Here is a 20,522-nt window from a genome sequence, read left to right as displayed (position 1 = left end):
CTGCTTCTGGGTACCGGGTGGCATAGTCCACTACCGTCAGTATGAAGCGTTTCCCGGAGCTGCTGGGGATGGCCAGCGGGCCGACCAGATCCACAGCCACCCTCCTGAAAGGCTCATCGATGATGGGCAGAGATACCAGTGGGGCTTTGGGGCGTGGCCCCGCCTTCCCCACTCTCTGACAGGTTTCACACGAACGGCAGTAGGCAGCCACATCGGCCCCCATCTTTGGCCAGTAGAAATGCTGGTTTAACCTGGCCTTGGTCTTAGCGATCCCTAGGTGTCCGGCCATCGGAATCTCATGTGCGATCCGCAACAACTCCGTCCGGAACGGATAGGGTACCACCAACTGTCGGTCCCTGGGCCACGCCTCCGGTGAACCCTGCTGGACCGTGGCCCGGTACAGCCGTCCTTGGTCCCAGACCACTCGCTCCGGGTCCGAGTCCGAGGGAGGCTGGGCCGCCTGCTCCTTAAGAGCTTTCAGGCTGTCGTCAGCTTCTAACGCTGCCTGAAACCCCTGACTAGATGTGGCCAGAATCGACGAGACTGTCACATCTTCAGTCAGTACCCCGGGACCTGTGTCCTGGCCTCCACCTGACTCGGCTGCCACTTGGTCAGAAGGGGAAGAGCTATCGGACCTCCGGGAGGCCCCTTGGCTTCCAGCACTCCCACTGCGGGTGACAGCGGCCACAGCCGCTGCGACCGTGGGTCGTGCCTGCTCCTCCTCCGTTCCTGACCAAGTCGCCGGTTCAGGCAGACCTACCTGGCTTCCTGACACCCCGGTTGTGGGGGAACCATGCACCGAGATCTTACCTGGGAGCACTTCCGCTCCTGGACCGGCCCCAATCTCACCTGCCTGTTCCCCTCCTGCAGCAACAGAACCCCGCTGTGAAATCTCTGGGGACCCCACATTTGCTGTGGTAGCCCCCACCCCACACACTGGTCCTCCCCCTGCAGCACCCTGCTCTCTGCTTATCCCTGCAGAGGGCAACAGATCCCAGCTCACAGGCTGGTTACTTGTAGAGGCATTGTCACACCTTTCTCTGACCCCCTCCCCTGTCACAGCTGCAGCTGTGTGTGTGTCTATGGTGTCTGTGCAAGCAGAAATATCAGAGTTCACTCCCTCCTCCCTTACATCATTCATAGATAACACATTAACATTGTCAGGAGTCATGTCAGTACTGGCTGAAGGTTCAGCCCTTGGTTGGGGCCCAAACTGGGAGGTTATCTGCCCCAAATCTGTCCCAAGTAGCACGTTTGCAGGGATCCGATCAGTTACCCCCACCTCCCTCACCCCTCGCCCTGCGCCCCAGTCCACATAAATGTCAGCAACAGGCAGCGCCGGGTCAGTGCCTCCAATCCCGGAGACAGCGAGGGTTTTTCCAGGGATCAAGTCTTGGGGGGACACCATCTCAGGCCGCACCAGAGTCACCTCTGAGGCGCTGTCTCGCAGTCCTATGGTCACAGACCGGCCGACGGTGACAGGTTGGAAGCTGTCCAGGGACCTACCACCACCCCCACCCACACAATACACCTTGGGCGGCCCTTGGGACGGGGACGGAGCCGGGGCCTTGGGACGCTGAGGGCACATGGCCTTGAAGTGTCCAGGTAGGTTGCACTGGTGGCACCGTCTTGGTTCCGCCACGGGCCTGGAGAGGGGAGTTGAGGGGGACACCCCCTGCAGTCTAGGGGCAGGTGGGGCAGTCGCAGAATTCATCTTACCCCCTCTCCAGGTGCTGCTGGTGGCCGCTCTCCTGGCCTCAGGGGCCCGGTTGTTGGTGTAGTCATCGGCAAGGGCAGCTGTAGCCGTGGACCCCTTTGGCTTCTGGTCTCGGATGAACTGGCGGAGATCCTCAGGGCAGTTCCACAAGAGTTGCTCCGTGATGAACAAGTCCAGGATCTCCGGTCCGGTGGAAAGCTGCAGGCCTTGGGTCCAGTGGTCGGCAGCTCGGGCAAGTGCCCGCCGGTGGTCAGCCCAGGAGTCCTTTGGTCCCTTCTGTAGGCTCCGGAACTTCTTGCGGTAGGACTCTGGAGTGAGGTTGTACTGTTGGATCAGGGCCCGCTTGATGGTGTCGTAGCCCTGATCTGCCTCAGCAGGCAAGTCCCCAAGGATATCCAGGGCCTTACCCCTTAAACGGGGGGTCAGGTATTTGGCCCACTGGTCCTTGTCCAGATGGTGCTGCAAGCAAGTCCGTTCAAAAGCAGTCAAGAAAGAGTCCAAGTCTCCATCCTTCTCCAGCACTGGGAAGTCCTCAACACGGACCTTTGGAAGTTTGGTGTCTCGAAGGTCACATGTGGCTGATGAGGGCCGGAGCTGAGCTAGCTGCAGCTGGTAGTCACGGTCTGCCTGTCGCTCTCGCTCTTCACGCGCTGCCTGCCGCTCTCGCTCCGCAGCCTCACGCTCTGCGTGCCGCTCTGCCCTGCGCTCTGCCAGGAGTTCCTTGTAGCCCTTCTGGTCTCCAGCCTGGAGAAGGGCCATAGCCATTTGAAGAAGGCTATCCGAGCCTCCCAGGCTCGGTGGAATGGCACGTGGTGATCTGCGGCACGCTGCAGAGCTAGGCGATTCACTGTCCCTTTCAGAGCGGAGGGCTGGCATCTGGCTCGTTGAGGAACCTTGGGTGAGCTCCTCCTCATCTTGTCCAGCAGTGCCAGGTTGCGCAATGTCCTCGGCAGAACGGTTTTCTGGCGTCGAGCTCCTGGAGGACTCGTGGGCAACCTCCTCATTGCTGTCCACAGCACCGTCCTCCCTCTCTTCGGCTCCTGCCTTAGCATTGGCCAGTTGCATAGCTCTGCTCCTGGTGCCATCAGCCATTCTTGCAGACTTTTGGTCACTGACACAGAACTGACACCTGATGCCTCCACACACCTTACAGTATCTGCACTCTGACACTCTAGTGTTGAGCTAGTCTGAAGACCCCAGCAGCCACAGCTGCTGCAGGCAGTCTTTAGTGTCTGGGAGTATGGGTCTCACACTCACACACACTATTATCTCGATCCCACCGCTATGTCACCAATATGTCACGAACCACCGGGGGGGTCACTCAGAAATCCCCCGCGCTGGCTACCAGTACGTCACAATCGGGGGGTAACAAGTGGGGGTCACCCCTCCTTTATACCTCCCGACCGACAGACAGAGCACGTGACGCGCTCTCTAGCGCCCCTCTTATAGTCAGGCCAATTATGGAATTGCCCGACAATAAGCAAGGAGGCCGCTATACTACTTATGCCGATTATTGAAGGGTCCCCGGTGAGAGTAAGGTATATATTCCCCCGACCTCCGCGGGCGGAATATATAAAATCTCCCCGAATCTCACTGGCCTCCCCACAATAATCCTTGGCACAACTCGCTGCCACCAACCGCTTCACGGTAACTATTAGCCGAACACACAGACGTGGGATTCAAGATCGAGATAACAGAACAGCCCAAGATTAATTATATAATTTAATCAGCCTAAAGCACACTAGAAACTACAATATATACAGTTAGGTCCAGAAATATTTGGACAGTGACACAATTTTCGCGAGTTGGGCTCTGCATGCCACCACATTGGATTTGAAATGAAACCTCTACAACAGAATTCAAGTGCAGATTGTAACGTTTAATTTGAAGGTTTGAACAAAAATATCTGATAGAAATTGTAGGAATTGTACACATTTCTTTACAAACACTCCACATTTTAGGAGGTCAAAAGTAATTGGACAAATAAACCAAACCCAAACAAAATATTTTTATTTTCAATATTTTGTTGCGAATCCTTTGGAGGCAATCACTGCCTTAAGTCTGGAACCCATGGACATCACCAAACGCTGGGTTTCCTCCTTCTTAATGCTTTGCCAGGCCTTTACAGCCGCAGCCTTCAGGTCTTGCTTGTTTGTGGGTCTTTCCGTCTTAAGTCTGGATTTGAGCAAGTGAAATGCATGCTCAATTGGGTTAAGATCTGGTGATTGACTTGGCCATTGCAGAATGTTCCACTTTTTTGCACTCATGAACTCCTGGGTAGCTTTGGCTGTATGCTTGGGGTCATTGTCCATCTGTACTATGAAGCGCCGTCCGATCAACTTTGCAGCATTTGGCTGAATCTGGGCTGAAAGTATATCCCGGTACACTTCAGAATTCATCCGGCTACTCTTGTCTGCTGTTATGTCATCAATAAACACAAGTGACCCAGTGCCATTGAAAGCCATGCATGCCCATGCCATCACGTTGCCTCCACCATGTTTTACAGAGGATGTGGTGTGCCTTGGATCATGTGCCGTTCCCTTTCTTCTCCAAACTTTTTTCTTCCCATCATTCTGGTACAGGTTGATCTTTGTCTCATCTGTCCATAGAATACTTTTCCAGAACTGAGCTGGCTTCATGAGGTGTTTTTCAGCAAATTTAACTCTGGCCTGTCTATTATTGGAATTGATGAATGGTTTGTATCTAGATGTGAACCCTTTGTATTTACTTTCATGGAGTCTTCTCTTTACTGTTGACTTAGAGACAGATACACCTACTTCACTGAGAGTGTTCTGGACTTCAGTTGATGTTGTGAACGGGTTCTTCTTCACCAAAGAAAGTATGCGGCGATCATCCACCACTGTTGTCATCCGTGGACGCCCAGGCCCTTTTGAGTTCCCAAGCTCACCAGCCAATTCCTTTTTTCTCAGAATGTACCAGACTGTTGATTTTGCTACTCCAAGCATGTCTGCTATCTCTCTGATGGATTTTTTCTTTTTTTTCAGCCTCAGGATGTTCTGCTTCACCTCAATTGAGAGTTCCTTAGACCGCATGTTGTCTGGTCACAGCAACAGCTTCCAAATGCAAAACCACACACCTGTAATCAACCCCAGACCTTTTAACTACTTCATTGATTACAGGTTAACGAGGGAGACGCCTTCAGAGTTAATTGCAGCCCTTAGAGTCCCTTGTCCAATTACTTTTGGTCCCTTGAAAAAGAGGAGGCTATGCATTACAGAGCTATGATTCCTAAACCCTTTCTCCGATTTGGATGTGAAAACTCTCATATTGCAGCTGGGAGTGTGCACTTTCAGCCCATATTATATATATAATTGTATTTCTGAACATGTTTTTGTAAACAGCTAAAATAACAAAACTTGTGTCACTGTCCAAATATTTCTGGACCTAACTGTACAATAGGGAATCTACAGAATATACATATGTCAGAGTACAGTTACAATCAAAGCATGGGTTACAAACAGGCATACACAGTTCCAGCAGTTACCTTGTTGCGTCTGGCCACAGGGGGGCGCTGTAGACCAGGTTTCCAGGAACTCCCTCACAGGTCTTTCCCAACCAGGCCCCCGAGCAGAAGAACACTGGAAAATGGCCGAAGTAGGGTTATCAACCTGGGCAATCCAGGTCCCCTCCTACCTTAGTGACCTCACAGGGAAGCACTGCCACTCCCCCTGCATGGATCAGAATTATCCAGCAAAGGGGATATTGGCCATAACTTTGCCTGGGAGCGTCGTAGGCAGACGCCAATGCTCTCATTGTGACAGTTATGAATTTAGCTACAGAACGAGGGGACTCATGACCTGTCTGCCAGTTCCCCATTGGCTGATATCACGCCTGGGGCATTTCCCAATGTCCTGCTCCCATAAAAAGGGGGTGCCGGCATCGTCCACATGCGGAGACACCATTTTTATGGTTGCCATATTTATCGGAAATATGGCTTGCGAGATATGAACCATTTTTTACTGGAGTCGTTCTGTCTGGCTATTTCCATAGCCTTGCTAACTAGCTAGCAGCTCCTACTACAGGGTGACGGCAGGGAGTCATCCTGTGTCCATTGTCCTAAAGCCACCTAATTTCCATATCACAGGACATGGCCATGGGATTTGTTGCTAAACCAGTTGTGTGAAGGAAAGGGGGGGTGACACCAGGAGAGGGCTTCCTGACATACTTGAATATCATGATTTATCGTCATATCTCCGGATTTACCTCACAGTCATGTAAAAAAAGTATATAATCACAATTTAAAAGAACAGAGGACCTTCAAGAAAATAGCCCAAGAGAAAAAGTTAGACAAGATCGACTTAACTAATTTGGTTTGGTAATGAAAGGACTTTCCAAAACTTTTCTAACAAATCAGGAAATTACTCCAGTCAACTCTAGGACTGCATTGTTGCCAGTTCAGAATGTGGTTAGAGCAATTCTGGAGAGTATCCAAGACGAAGCCACTTCTAGATCACAATTCCTTACTAATTCATGAAGGCACTTACTAGAAATATTTTACTAAATTAAAAGTTTCCATAAGTGCTTTGCTTATAAGCCTATTGTACTTAGCATCTAACTGCTCGACTTAAGACAGACTTGTCTGCAACCAAACACCAATGTAGCAATACAGCTGGTCACATGAAGATGGCTTAAAGGGAAATTGTACCTTTCCTTTTTTCTAGCGATGCATAATCATGTGTGAATAGTTTGCTGTTTGTGCCCTTGGTCAGAGTAGGGACATATGTTGGAACATGATGTACCTATGACTATATGAGCTGTGCCAGTAACTAAAAATGCAGCTGATTTGTGAAATGCCACTAACGTCTCCTGGTAGTGCTCAAAAAGCCAAGACGTTTTAGAAACTCCTGGTTATATCAGTAAGAATCATAATACTTTCACTCATATAATATTACATTACTGATTTTGGTTTTTTTCTTGTATAATTTGCTTATATTTTCCTAATTTCCCATATTATCTAGTTGTCTCCCAACATAGGGAAGATTACTCCTGGCAGCACATGCAAGTCTACTGCAAAGGCTGTAATCAGCTTCTACTATTGGGATAATATCACATACAGTCATGCTCAAAACTGATGGCACCTTTGAAATTGTTCTAGAAAATGAAGTATTATTATTGCAATTACACATGTTTGATTATATACATATTTCATTTTCTTTGTGTATATTGGAACAACACAAACAAAACTGAGAAGAAAAAGGAAAATTGGACATAATTTCACAAAACCCTAAAAATAAGCAGGACAAAATTGTTGGCACCTTTCCAAAATTGTGGGTAAACGACTTTTTTCAAACAGTGATGCTGGTTCAAACTCACAGGTGGCAAGTAATAGGTGTGGGTAATATGAAAATCATACCTGAAACCAAATAAAAAGGGGAGAAGTTGATTCAGTCTGTGCATTTTGTGTCCGTTTGTGCCACACTAAGCATGGTGAACATAAAGAGAAGAGAACTGTCTGAGGCCTTGAGAATCAAATTTGTTAAAAAATATCAACAATTTCAAGGTTACAAGTTAATCTCCAGAGATCTTGATGTTCCTTTGTTGATGGTGTGTAACATAATCAAGACGTTTACAACTCACGGCACTGACGCTAATCTCTTTGGATGTAGACGGCAGAGACAAAATTGATGTTGTGCAGGATAGTCCAGATGGTTGTAAAGCAGCACCAATCAAGTTTCAAAGAAATTGAAGCTGTCCTGCAGGCTCAGGGTGGATCAGTGTCAGTGCAAACTACCAGTCTACATTTTAAGTAAATTAAACACTATGGCAGCGGACCCCACTGTTGACACAGAGACATAAAGAAAGCAAGACTGCAGTTTTCCAAAATGTACATGAGTAAGCCAAAATCCTTCTGGGAAAGCGCCTTGTAGATATACAAGATCAAGGTAGAGCTTTGGTATAGCATATCAATCTACTGTTTACTGAAAACGGAATGATGGCTACAAAGAAAAGAACACAGTACCTACAGTCACATATAGTGCAAGTTCAAAGGTGTTTTGGGGCTTTTTGCTGCCTCTGGCACTGTGTCACAGGTGACAGACAGTCATGTGGTGTCATGTAATATAAAGTGACCGTTTGGCTGTGCAAACTGCTCCCTGACCTTCTATCATTCCTGCCTGATGTATCTTGTATCCTATGTATCTCCTCTGCTTTGCTTTCTTCCATTTCCCTTTAGGACCATGCGGAGTTCCTTACCCTTTCAGCTGCTTTTCATCAGCTCTTCCTTGGTGTCTATATATACCCTCTTTTTCCCATACTTAGTGTGCAGTCAGCTCGCATTCTTCTGGTGTAACCTGGTTGTTGTTTGTGGTTCGTCTTCCTGAGGCATCTGGAGATGATTTGTTGTTTCCTTCTCTTGTTTGTTATCTCTGTGTCTTCTTAAAGGCCCTGTCACACACAGAGATAAATCTACGGCAGATCTGTGGTTGCAGTGAAATTGTGGACAATCAATGCCAGGTTTGTGGCTGTGTACAAATGGAACAATGTGTCCATGATTTCACTGCAAACACAGATCTGCCAAAGATTTATCTGTGTGTGTGACGGGGCCTTTAGAGCTTAGTGGGGTTGATTAAGTGCTCATCCCATCCGCTCCCTACCTAGGGCCCAGATGAGGGTAAGCCTAGGGCCAGGTATCCAGCTCAGTGCGTAGGTCCGGAACCTATCTAGGGCGGTGAGGGAGCCCAGGGCTAAGCGGTAGGATTGGTCAGAGTTCACCATCCCCCCCTTCACCAGATAAAGGGTCTCCCTTCCCTTTTGCCATATGCTGAGTACTTCCCTGTACCTAGCGTGACACACTTGGTGCCTTGACTGTCTACAAGGCACCATGAAATCTGAAGATTACCAAATGATTTTGTGTCAGAATGTAGTTGCCAGTGTTAGAAAGCTGGGTTTGCAGTGTAGGTCATGGGTCTTCCAGCAGGACAATAATCCCAAACATACTTCAAGAAGCATCTAGACATAGATGGAAGCAAAGAGCTGGAGACCTCTGAAGTGACAGCAATGAGTCTGGATCTAAATTCCATTGAACATCTGTGGAGAGATCTTAAAATTGCCGTTGGGAGAAGGCGCTTTCAAATATGAGAGACCTGGCGCTGTTTGCAAAAGAAAAGTGGTCCAAAATTCCATTTGAGAGGTGTAAGGAGCTTGTTGATAGTTATGGGAAGCGATTGATTGCAGGTATTTTTTCCAAAGGGTGTGAAACAAAAAAATTAAGTTGAGGGTGCCAACAATTTTGTCCTGACAATTTTTGGGGTTTTGTGTCAAATCATGTCCACTTTTCCTTTTTTTTTTCTGGTTTTTTTTTTTTGTGTGTGTTGTTCCAATACAAACAAAGGAAATAACTATGTGCATAACAAAGCGTGTAATAGCAATAATTTTTTAGAAAAAATACTTCATTTTCTGGAACAATTTCAAGGGTGCTAACACTTTTGAGCATGACTGTATGCATGTATATTGCTAACATTGGCTAATCAAAACAATGAATCAGAACAAAAAGCTGAGCCGGAGCATGTTGGAAGAAGTGCAATGTGTAGGTGGAAATTCACACTGTGGTCATTTCACAGACAAAACCTAGGATAAAAGCAAAATGGAACAAATTCCCTGCAGTAAGTAAATGAATAAATATGGTAGTATTAGTAAGTGTAAATAAAATAGGGTACTTAGTTAACACTGTTATGATAAAAAAAAGTGGAAAAGCCATCCCACCGCGAAAAGGTGTACCCAATCAGGATAGACCGCCACTTGTAGTTCACCTATCTATGTGTCAGCAAGTCTCAATCGGCAGCAGCAGAACAGGACACAGACCTGACTGTTTTGCTTCTGCCCAAGGAAAGCTATATATACAAGATGCACACCTCAAAAAGGGGAACACTGACAGATGCATAAATATGTATGCAAAGAGCTCCCCCGTGTGGTGGCTCCAGACATCCAAAATTGTATCATTTAGGCCCCCTTCACATGTCCATCTAAAAAACTGCACAGTGGCATGTTCAGTTTTGACCATCCATGTGGCCATCCATGTGTACATATGTGTCATCTGTGTGTCATCCGTGTGTGTGTGCCATCCGTGTCACATCCATGTGAGCAAAGAGATTTTACAGCTATTAACAAAAAAAAATAATTTATTGAAAATAATGATGAGAGATTCCCCTATTTTTCAGAACCAGCAAAGGTAAAGCAGACAGCTGGGGGCTGCTATTATCAAGCTGGGAAGGCCCATGGTTATAGGACCTTCCCATCCTAAAAAAAAAAACAGCCCGCAGCCACCCCAGAAGTGATACATGTGCCAATTCTGGCACTTCGCCTTGGTTCTTCTCGATTGCCCTGGTGTGTTGGCAATCAGAGTAATACTACTTGGAATTTATGTCAGCTATTTAGTGTCATCTGGCATAAAGCACTGTTGTTAGAAATGGAGAGGTGTCTATCATACACACCCATTACTAACCCAGTAAGTGAAAAGAAAAGAACACAAAAGAAATATGTTATTTCATTAAACACTCCTCAAAACTTTCCCTAATTTACCATGTTATTAAAAAAAAAGCCATGCAGCTCCGCCATAGACCAAGGAATCCGCAGTAGTCTACTAAATCTGTTGTAGTCCAAAAAAGGATATCTGAAAAAAAGACCTCAAACATACAAACACTGAGTAATAAAACAAGACACTTACCCTTGTTCACCACTTCATTCAAAAGAAGAAAAAAAAATCCTGGCTTGTGTGACGTAGTCCAGGGATCCTGACGAACAAAGTCTATGGAGCATCAGTTTGACATTCCATAAACTTTGCTTATAGACAATTCCGTATCACGCTTCATTGCCTGAGACCCTCCACCTCTGAAAAGCAGTAATATCATTAACTTCATTAATGTTACCGCTCATCAGAGTCGCCAAGCACAGCGTGACTTGGAGTGGCTTTGCGACCCTGAACAGCGGTACCATTACTGATGTCACTGCTCTCCCGAGGAGCTGGGCCTCAAACAGTGAAGCGTGACCCAGAATTGCCTGTAAACAAAGTGTATGGCGTGTCAGAACAATGCTCTGCAATCCTTGGACTACGTTGGATCAGCTGGGAATTTTTTTTAATAAAGTGATGAACGATAGTGTCTTCTTTTATTTCTCTATGTTTGCATGTTTGTGTTTTTTTTTTCAGATTTCCTGTTTTGGACTACGGGGATTCCCTGGACTATGGTAGAGCTGTATGTTTTTGTTATTTTGTTTGTTGTTTTTTAATAAAATGGTAAATGGTCTTATAGACACCTCACCATTACTAACACCACGGCTTGATGCCAGATGACACTAGATGACGCTGACATCAACCTCACAACCAATTACCCTGATTACCACTGTACCAGGGCAATCATGAAGAGCCAAGGCAAAGCGCCAGAAATGGTGCATCTAATGTGATGCGCCACTTCAGGAATGGCTGCGGACTGGTATTTTTAGACTGGAAAGGGTCAAATAACTATGGACCTTTCAAGCTTGATAATATCAGCCCCCAGCTTTCTGCTTTACCTTTGCTGGTTATCAAAAATGAGGGACCCCACGTTGTTTTTTTTCAATTATTTATTTATTTGGATAATAGCTGTAAATCTTTGAAGCTATCTATAATCTATCTATCTCTCTGCACATCGTTAACACATGAAAATCTTTAATTTCTTGAATGCATTTAATTTTGGTCCATGTCACATGGATGGCACACAGATGTCACAAAACTGTTATCTGTGTGCTGGACGTATGTTTCACGGGCCCATAGACCTCTATTGACCCTTATCATCCCTGCTGACACTAAAAATCGACATGTCTCCATGTGGATCACATGTAAACAAAACACAGATTTTAATAAGTATGCATGTGAACGTGCCTCCGTTATGTGTGAAAATGGACACCACACATACCGGAAACAGAAGGGGCCTCAATTCTAGTGCTATGCCGCCATTGTTTACAAGGGGCAACTTTGCTGTTTAGAGGCACTTGTCTTGTACTTTATACGGAGTATCAGGGGTCACTTCACTGGCAGTATATTTTGGCAGTATTACATTTTTGCTGTATCTCAAATATTGTGGAAAGCATGCAAGTACGATCATACCCCTGATCAATAATTTCATCAATTATCAGAAAAACTGTGTCCATATTTTCCAAAAGCGAACTCCTGTCCACATGTTTCCTGTGGATAAGAAAATATTGTCAAATTAGTGACGTTACCATTAGCTTAAACTTGAACATTTAAGGGTGGGTTTAGTAAATAAAGCCGGTTTCACACGTCCATCATTCATTTAAGCAGAATTTAAAATAGTAGCAGAGATGTGAATGCACTAAATGCTACAAGCTCTGCTTTCTGGCAGTAAAAGGTGTAAAATATTCAGTGGCTTTAAAAGGCAAGAGGAGACCATCGATATACTATATAGAGACAAAACAATCTTATCTATATTAATTATTACTATTATTATTATTTCCAGATAATCTATATGGGTATATTTACACAAGTAAAGTCACCCCCTGCCTGCTTTTGCCACAATTTTGTCCAGTCTCTTTATGAAAGTGACCAAGATATTTTTAATGTACGGACAGCAAGAAGAGATCCAACAAACTGTAAGGATTTAAAGGGAATCTGCCACCCTTTTAAGTTTTTCTAGTTGTTAATATGGGCATACAGATGGCGTAAATGTGAAATTAGCCATACCTGTATGCCACCTGGATGATGGGTCGTTCGTCAAAAATCATCTTTTATATCTTCCAGGCTATGGGGCATGTGCTGCCCGGAAGATAAAAATGCCTCCGGTCTTCATTATACAGGATTCCTCATCCCATGCTCTTCCCTGGAGTCCCTGTGATGTCAGGTGCGTGACTGGAGATCTTGCGACTGCACATTATGCCTGCCGTCCCTCCTTTCTTTGGGTACACTGCTCAATTTAGCTGTGAGCAGGCACCAGGGAGTCATTGCTGTTTTACAGTGCAGGGGAGAGACAGCAGGCAGAATTCGCATGCGTGGCATTTCTGCTCGCGCACCTGACATCACAGGGACAATGAGTAGAAGGGGAGGAAGAATCCTGTATAATAAAGACTGTGTGCAGTCTTATCTTCTGGGCAGCGCACGCCCCATAGCCTGGAAGAAAGAAGATATAAAGGAGGATTTCTGACAAACGGCTCATCATCCAGGAGGCATACAGGTATGGCTAATTTCACCTCTATGCTACATGTATGACCATATTAATAACTAAAAAACAAACAAAAGAGTGACAGATTCCCTTTAAAACACAAAAGCGAGATTTACAAAACTGTCTGAAAGCAAAATGGTCTTTGGTGCCTATAGATCAGTCACAGCACAACTTTTATTTCAGAGAATGTTTTTGAATAATGAAAGCTGTGCTGTGATTGGTTTGATTTTTAATACATTTTCCCGTTTAAAATATATTTTAGAATTGCATTTTATATAGTATTTATATCTTATTTTCAGCAATTGTTTCCATGTGTCTATCCTTACCATCAGTGTGGCACTTGTTTATTTTTTATCATATGCTGGACTAGTCTCAGTCCCAGGCAGGGTGTTTGTATATGTTCTCTGAAATGCTGGAATATTTTAGAGAGGAGCATACCTGGTGCCAATCATGTAGCCAGTGATTCACACTGCTTGAGGTTTGGGCAGCATGAATTAGGATACAGATTCACTTTAACAATTTTTCTAACAAGTAATCTCGTTCTAACTTGAGATGTGTGAAGATTTGTAGATTGTGTCTGGTGACAGATATGAACACACACGTGATCTACTCACCGCAGTATATGGCACAGGCTTTCACAAAGACAAGTCAGTGCAGCGAGAAGCATCAGCTGAAGACAGATATTACAATTATTGTGCTTACCCACATAAATCAGTATCATATGTCATGCTAGAACACTACATATTAGGAACATGTATATTTTATAGGAAGTCGGAAGAATAGCAGGTCGGAAGAAATGAAGGAACATGGCGAAGAGGAAGATCAACAGCCCAATGCTTTGATACAATCAAGAAAACAGCGGAGAAGACCCTGGCGGACCTATCTATACTTACACAACATCGATCTTCCTACAGATCATTCACCTATGAAGTCGCCATGGCTTGAGATCGAAAGAAAACAAAGAACTATTCATATGATAAAAAAATAAAAGTCAGACCGTATGACCATATGAAGTAAAGGTGGTCCCCAAAGTCTCTCACTACTCCCTTCTAACAATCTTGCACCTCTCCAATCTACCTTAAACTCTGTTGCCAGACTAATCCACCTCTCCTCTTGCTATTCCCTGGCTTTGCCACTCTGCCAATCCCACCACTCTGCCAATCCCTTCCACCCAGCTGTAGACACTATACAGTTGACAGAGCTGTGCAGCTCCGTAATTGAGTAGTTCTGAGTGGCAGTATCATCAGGAATAGCTCATCAGTGGAGGTGTTGTACTCCCACCTATCATATATGGATGACTTATCCTGAAAATAGACCATCAATGTTAAAGTCTCATAAAACCCCTTTATTTGCTACAGCAATGGAGACTCTCTTAGAAGGTATACACCAAACTGCCATGTAGGATGGAGTGTAGTAGACTATGTCATTACATATACGGACCTCGCAATTATCGGCATCTTAATAGTTACCGCACAAACGCACCTGTCAGGTCAGAGCCAACTTCTTTTGTACATGAAATCCACAAAGAAAAAATTCACACAAAACCCATAGCAAAGTGGCCTCTTCAACCTTCCTTCATCCTATAAATAGTAAAAAAATGTCAGCAATAAAATACAAAGAAGTTCCCACTAGACCAGAAATACAGGAGATGGTCCACCACTTCTACAACTATGAGTACAAGACAAAGCCAGAAGTGAATCAAGCTGTAAAAGACCTCAGTAATGTATTATACACCATAGCTGAATTGTCCCACCTTAAAATAATCAACTACAAAAGGCCAAAAAAACCCCACATCAACAGTTGGTTTGACAGAGAGCGTAAAGCTATAAGGGAACACCTTGAGTATAGACTCAAACATGAAACTCAGCGACCCCCTACCACATGGGTCTATGGAACGCCTACAACACCATACAAAGCAAATACAAAACAGGAGGAAGAAACAAAGTTACATCTCCACCAACCCAGCCAACTTCAAGCTGCCCTTCCAGACAACGTCTTCTGGGAATTATGGAACCATATGTGCACAAAATGTTAGAAAAGCAACATCAGTATAAAAATGGCAACATCCAGCCTCAGTACTTCAAAGACTTCTACAAAGACATTGTGAAGGAAGGAATAAGCCGAACATAACACACAAAATGGCAAAGCAAGAGGCAATGAAGGCAAAAATCAAAGATTTCCAAAACTCTATACATACATCAATTACACTACAGGAAGTACAGTAAGGCCCGTTTCACACGTCAGTGAAAAACAGTGACGTTTTTCACTGGCGTGTAAAACACGCACATGTCCCTGCGTGTGCCGTGAATCACGGCACACGTGGGTTGTCTAAGTGCAATCCGGGCTCCATTCTCCGTGGCCCGTGATTGCACTTAGAGATTCACTCACCTGCGCCCGCTCCCGCTCTCCGTGGTGCTGAATCCTCCCGTGGTGCAGCATCCGGCCGGCGCTGACCCCTGTAGCAGCTGCTTCCGGGTCGGCTGTGTCGCGCATAATGAATATGCGCGACAGTAATCAGCCGGCTTAGAAGCAGCAGGGAGAACGGGCTGCAGAGGACATCGCTGGACGCCGGGTGAGTAAAAATGTTTATTATTTTAAATGCACGTTTTTTTCTGGCACGTGTTTCACGGACCACACCACTGCGTGGTCCGTGGAACATCAGTGATGCCAGAAAAAAATGCACATGTCTCCGTGCAGCAATCACGCACACGCGGGTACGCCGCACGGAGACACGTGCAGTGAAAAATCACTGACGTGTGAGCAGACCCATTCATTATAATGGGTCTGCGTATGTCAGTGATTCTGGTACGTTTAAAAAAAAAGCACAAACGTACCAGAATCACTGACGTGTGAAAGGGGCCTAAGAGAGAGAGAGTTTTCCATATGGTGTAGAAAAGCTAATTGCCTAGATGGAATCCCACCAGAAATTTAGCAACTTGGGAAAACAGTTCAACAGAATAATGAACAAGAAGATCCTCAGGTTTCTCACTGAGGACAATATCCTCGGCAAAAGCCAAGTGGAGTTTACGTCAAAGCACCGCACAACCGATCAAACCTGCACAGCCTCATTCAGAGTCATGTCCATGATAAAAAGCATGGAAAGATATATGCCTGTTTTGTGTACTTAAAAAAGGGCTTCAACTCAGTATGGCACCCAGGCTTATTTCTGAAACTGCTGGAGAGCAGAAAATGAGGATAGACCTACTGTATAATATCAAAAACTGGTTCACCAAGATCCACTGCAACGTGAGGGTGAAAGGGAGATGAATGGCTTATTTTTAGTAGATCTGTGGAGCCAGGGCTGCTAAGGCCAACATTGAATCTACATCAATGAGCTGGCCACAGCTCCGGAATCCTCCCCAGTACGAAGTCTCACTTTCCATGATGGCCAGATGATCTGCTGTTTCTGCCACCAACTGAGAAAGGTCTCCAAGACAACCTGCAAATCCTGGAGAAATGTAGCTTCAGATGGGCACCAACCAGCAACCCAAGTAAAACCAACATCATGGTGTTTGTTTCAGAGGAGAAAGCCAAGATCAAACCTGCACCCCTCATGTGTGCTAAACAACAGCCCACTTAGGGCCGTTTCACACCTCCGGTATTTTGCCGGAAGCCGGATCCGGCACACATGCAGTACAGTTACATTCATTTACAGTGGAAGCACGACACCATGCGAACACATGCGGTTGTGTATGAAGCACACAACCGCATGGTGTCGCGCTTCCACTGTAAATGAATGTAACTGTACTGCATGTGTGCCGGATTCGGCTTCTGGCAAAATACCGGAGGTGTGAAACGGCCCTTAGACGAACATACAAATACAACTATCTGGGTCTGGGAATTGCATCAGTAAGGAAACTTCAAACAAGACATAGAAATCCTGAAAGACAAAGCCTGTAAAACCGTCTATGTTATCTGAAGGAAACTCTACCATGTGATGCGGCCAGTGAGGGTCTGACTAAAAATGTTTGATTTCATCATTGTTCCAATCCTCCAGTACGGCAGGAAGTTTGGGGTCCTCACACATACCCAGACTAGCACAGGTGGGGTTCTAGCAAAACAAAAATAGTCCACCTCGAAGCATGTTTTCCAGGTCCATCGAAGCACATTCAAAAGTTCTTACTGGGCTAAGCTGAACAGATTCCCTCTACACTCAACAATCGTAAAGAGGGCACTTTCATTCCAGGCTCAAGTAGCAGTCCGAGCCCCCATCACCATAAAGCCCTGCTACATGAAGGAGGTTCAGGCAAACCAAGACCCCCATAACAGCTCCCCAAACCCAATCTGACCGAAAACCAATGACAGCAGCCTGACAAAAGCTGTAACCAGGAAGATTGGAGGATGAAAGCCAAGAGAAGTTTGTCAGTGACAGAAGAAATTATATCATTGCCTCACAGAAGCTGACCATTTGAGACTACTGATTGGCCCCATATTTGGAGAAATTGATGAACCCCAGAGACTGCCAGGTCATGAGCTGGTATAGTATCAGTGCCCACAGTATGGCCATCGAATCCGGATGACACAGACTGACACAAAAGCCCAGGGAGGACAGACTGAGGCCACACTGTGACCTGGAGGCTCTGGAAGATGAGACCCACTTCCTGCTACACTGCACCAAATACACAGCAGTGGGGGACACTCAATTCTGTAGACTCTCTGATGTCTTCCCGAATTCCTGCTCCATGGAGGAGGTAGAGAAAATACACAGGGAAGATGAGAGCACAGTGGGGATAGCAGTGCAGTAAAGGTCCAGTCACACTAAGCAACTTACCAGCGATCCCAACAACGATAGGGATCGCTGGTAAGTTGCTAGGAGGTTGCTGGTGAGATGTCACACTGCGACGCTCCAGCGATCCCACCAGCAACCTGACCTGGCAGGGATCACTGGAGCGTCGCTACACAAGTTGCTGGTGAGCTCACCAGCAACCAGTGACAAGCCCCCAGCGCCGCGTGGAAGATGCTGCGCTTGGTAACTAAGGTAAATATCGGTTAACCAACTCGATATTTACCTTGGTTACCACCGCACGGAGCTACACGTGCAGAGAGCAGGGAGCAGCGCACACTGAGCACTGGCTCCTTGCTCTCCTAGTTACAGCACACATCGGGTTAATTACCCGATGTGTCCTGCAGCTACATGTGCACAGAGCAGGAGCCGGCACTGACAGTGAGAGCGGAGGAGGCTGGTAACAAAGGTAAATATCGGGTAACCAAGGACAGGGCTTCTTGGTTACCCGATGTTTACATTGGTTACCAGCCTCCGCAGAAGCCGGCTCCTGCTGCCTGCACATTTAGTTGTTGCTCTGTCGCTGTCACACACAGCGATCTGTGCTTCACAGCGGGACAGCAACAACTAAAAAATGGCCCAGGACATTCAGCAACAACCAACGACCTCACAGCAGGGGCCAGGTTGTTGCTGGATGTCACACACAGCAACATCGCTAGCAACGTCACAGCAATGTTGCTGTGTGTGACGGGGCCTTAAGTGAGCACATCCCATAAACAGATAGATAGATAATAAAGCAGCCCTAATAAGAAAGTGTGGCTGCAAGATTCCACACCCTCTGGCCCCATATACAAAAATCAAAGGAAAGGCACCATTTCTATGTCAATCCAAAGTAAAAACCTGATTTGTTCATTGCCCTAGCAGAAAGGCTTTTTAATTTGGTGTGGGCATGGAACAAATAACTCTTTCTTTTGAGCTAATACTGCTTTTTCTTTGATTTTTAGATAGAAGCTACATATGAGGTAGAAAGATAAACCTTCTAGGGAAAGGAAATGTGACAGATGTCCTCTGAAAAATTGAAAGTTTGCCTTTTTTTTCCATGTATGAATCTTTCTAACATTTTGACTGTCTCAGCAAATCAGACATTTGAGAATTCTGAACTCTAGTGATAATGGATTGTTTAGCCACAATCAGCTGTCCTCATTGTTGTCATCTTATAGCACAATACTGCCGACCATGGCACAAAATTCCATTTGGCAGCTTTGTATGCCTCCTCTGGCACAAGAAACTCATGATTAACCCTGAAGGGGGATTAAATAGCGAAACAGTGGAGGTGTTTGTATAGCTGCACATGTTTTCCATAAGGAATTGATATCCATACCTAAAAATATCTTACAATACCAGGTTAGTACAATTAATTGTACACCAGCAATAATATTCAATGGCTGAAAAGTATTTTTCTATTGACATATTGTACAGTATAATGGTAGCTTTTCCTATAAAAGAAAAGTAATGGTATATTGTTCATCTGGCATGTGCAGGACTTTAAAAGAAGTGATCTGGCAAACAATATAACATTATGACATCAATGATATAAACACGACATAATAAATATAGTATTATGACTAGGGATGAGCGAATGTGAATGGTAAAGTTTAGCGTCCGTACCGGACGCCGGGTCTCAAACTCAAATACAGACTTTTAAAAAAAGTCTGTGTCCGAGTTTGGGTGCTGTTCATATGCTAATAAAGTTTGTTGAAACACTGCAGTGCAGCCAATCAACAAGCTTTACTGCATGCAGAAGATTCCTGTATGCTGCTATGAACAATAAAGAAAAAAAAATGATGTGGGCTCACGCCTATTTTTGATAACCAGCACAGGTAAAGCAGACAACCGAGGGCTGCAACCATCAGCTGCCAGTTTTACCTTGGGTGGTTATCAAAAACAGAGAGGATCTCACAATGTTTTATTAAATTATTTACATAAATACATTTTTTGAAAACCAGTCAAGGCAAAGCAGAAAGCTGGGGGCTTGGATTATAGGGGTGGGATGGCCCATGGCTATTTGGCCCTTCCCAACCTAAAAATATCAGCACGCAGCCACCCCAGAAGTGGCGCATCCATTAGATGGATAATAATGGAGATAATTCAATATCAGCCCCTCTCTCAAAACATCAATTGACCAGAAAACCAATCCAAAATGCACATATGAATAATACGCAAGTCACTCTCTGTCAAAAATGGAATAGAACCAAAAGAGATATAGATGACCCTGCAGAACTGGCATATAAATGGTTAATAATATTGCCACTGATGTGTAAAAGGACATCCCATTAATTTTTGGTAGTCCTCCAGGGCTATACACATATATATCAATTCAAGTCACTCACTAACATTAATGGATAATAAACCAAACAGATATAGGTGACCCTGCAGCATTGGCATATAAATGGTCAATAATATTGCCACTGATGTGGAAAAGGGCACCCTACTATTTGTTGGTATTCCTCCAGGGCTACAGTAGATGCAGTGATTGGATGTCCCAGATCTCACAATCTTGATAGATGATATAGTTATGTCTGGTATAGTGATCCTTAACCCTACGTGTTTCCCCCCACTTATAATTTGGGGTTCATCAGGGGATCAGGTCAGGCAGCTGGGAGCTGAATCGCTTCCCAGTTGTCCAAAATGCCTATGGGAACCCATATGTCTGGTCTCAATGTCCCATATGGTCCTTTCACCTAGGTCCAGCAGGTAGATTATTATTATTATTATTTATTATTATTATAGCGCCATTTATTCCATGGCGCTTTACAGTGAAAGAGGCTATACATACAACAATCATTAACAGTACAAGACAGACTGGTATAGGAGGAGAGAGGACCCTGCCCGCGAGGGCTCACAGTCTACAGGG

General features: G+C 45.1%; 1 protein-coding gene across 1 annotated transcript in view; it reads right to left on the bottom strand.

Moving 5' to 3' along the window:
- Positions 1 to 20,522, bottom strand: part of COPZ2 (coat protein complex I subunit zeta 2) — a 53,548-nt gene that overhangs the window by 20,265 nt on the left and 12,761 nt on the right. The window contains exons 5-6 of the mRNA XM_075347647.1: positions 13,500 to 13,555; positions 11,817 to 11,894 (exon numbers count right to left, since the gene is read on the bottom strand). Of these exons, the coding sequence (XP_075203762.1) occupies positions 11,817 to 11,894; positions 13,500 to 13,555 (134 nt within the window). The remainder of the gene's footprint in view (positions 1 to 11,816; positions 11,895 to 13,499; positions 13,556 to 20,522) is intronic.

The sequence above is a fragment of the Anomaloglossus baeobatrachus genome, chromosome 5, assembly GCF_048569485.1.
Source record: "Anomaloglossus baeobatrachus isolate aAnoBae1 chromosome 5, aAnoBae1.hap1, whole genome shotgun sequence".
Lineage (NCBI taxonomy): Eukaryota > Metazoa > Chordata > Amphibia > Anura > Aromobatidae > Anomaloglossus > Anomaloglossus baeobatrachus.
The sequence above is the reverse complement of the archived record's forward strand: the minus strand, read 5'-3'. Positions and strand labels throughout refer to the sequence as shown.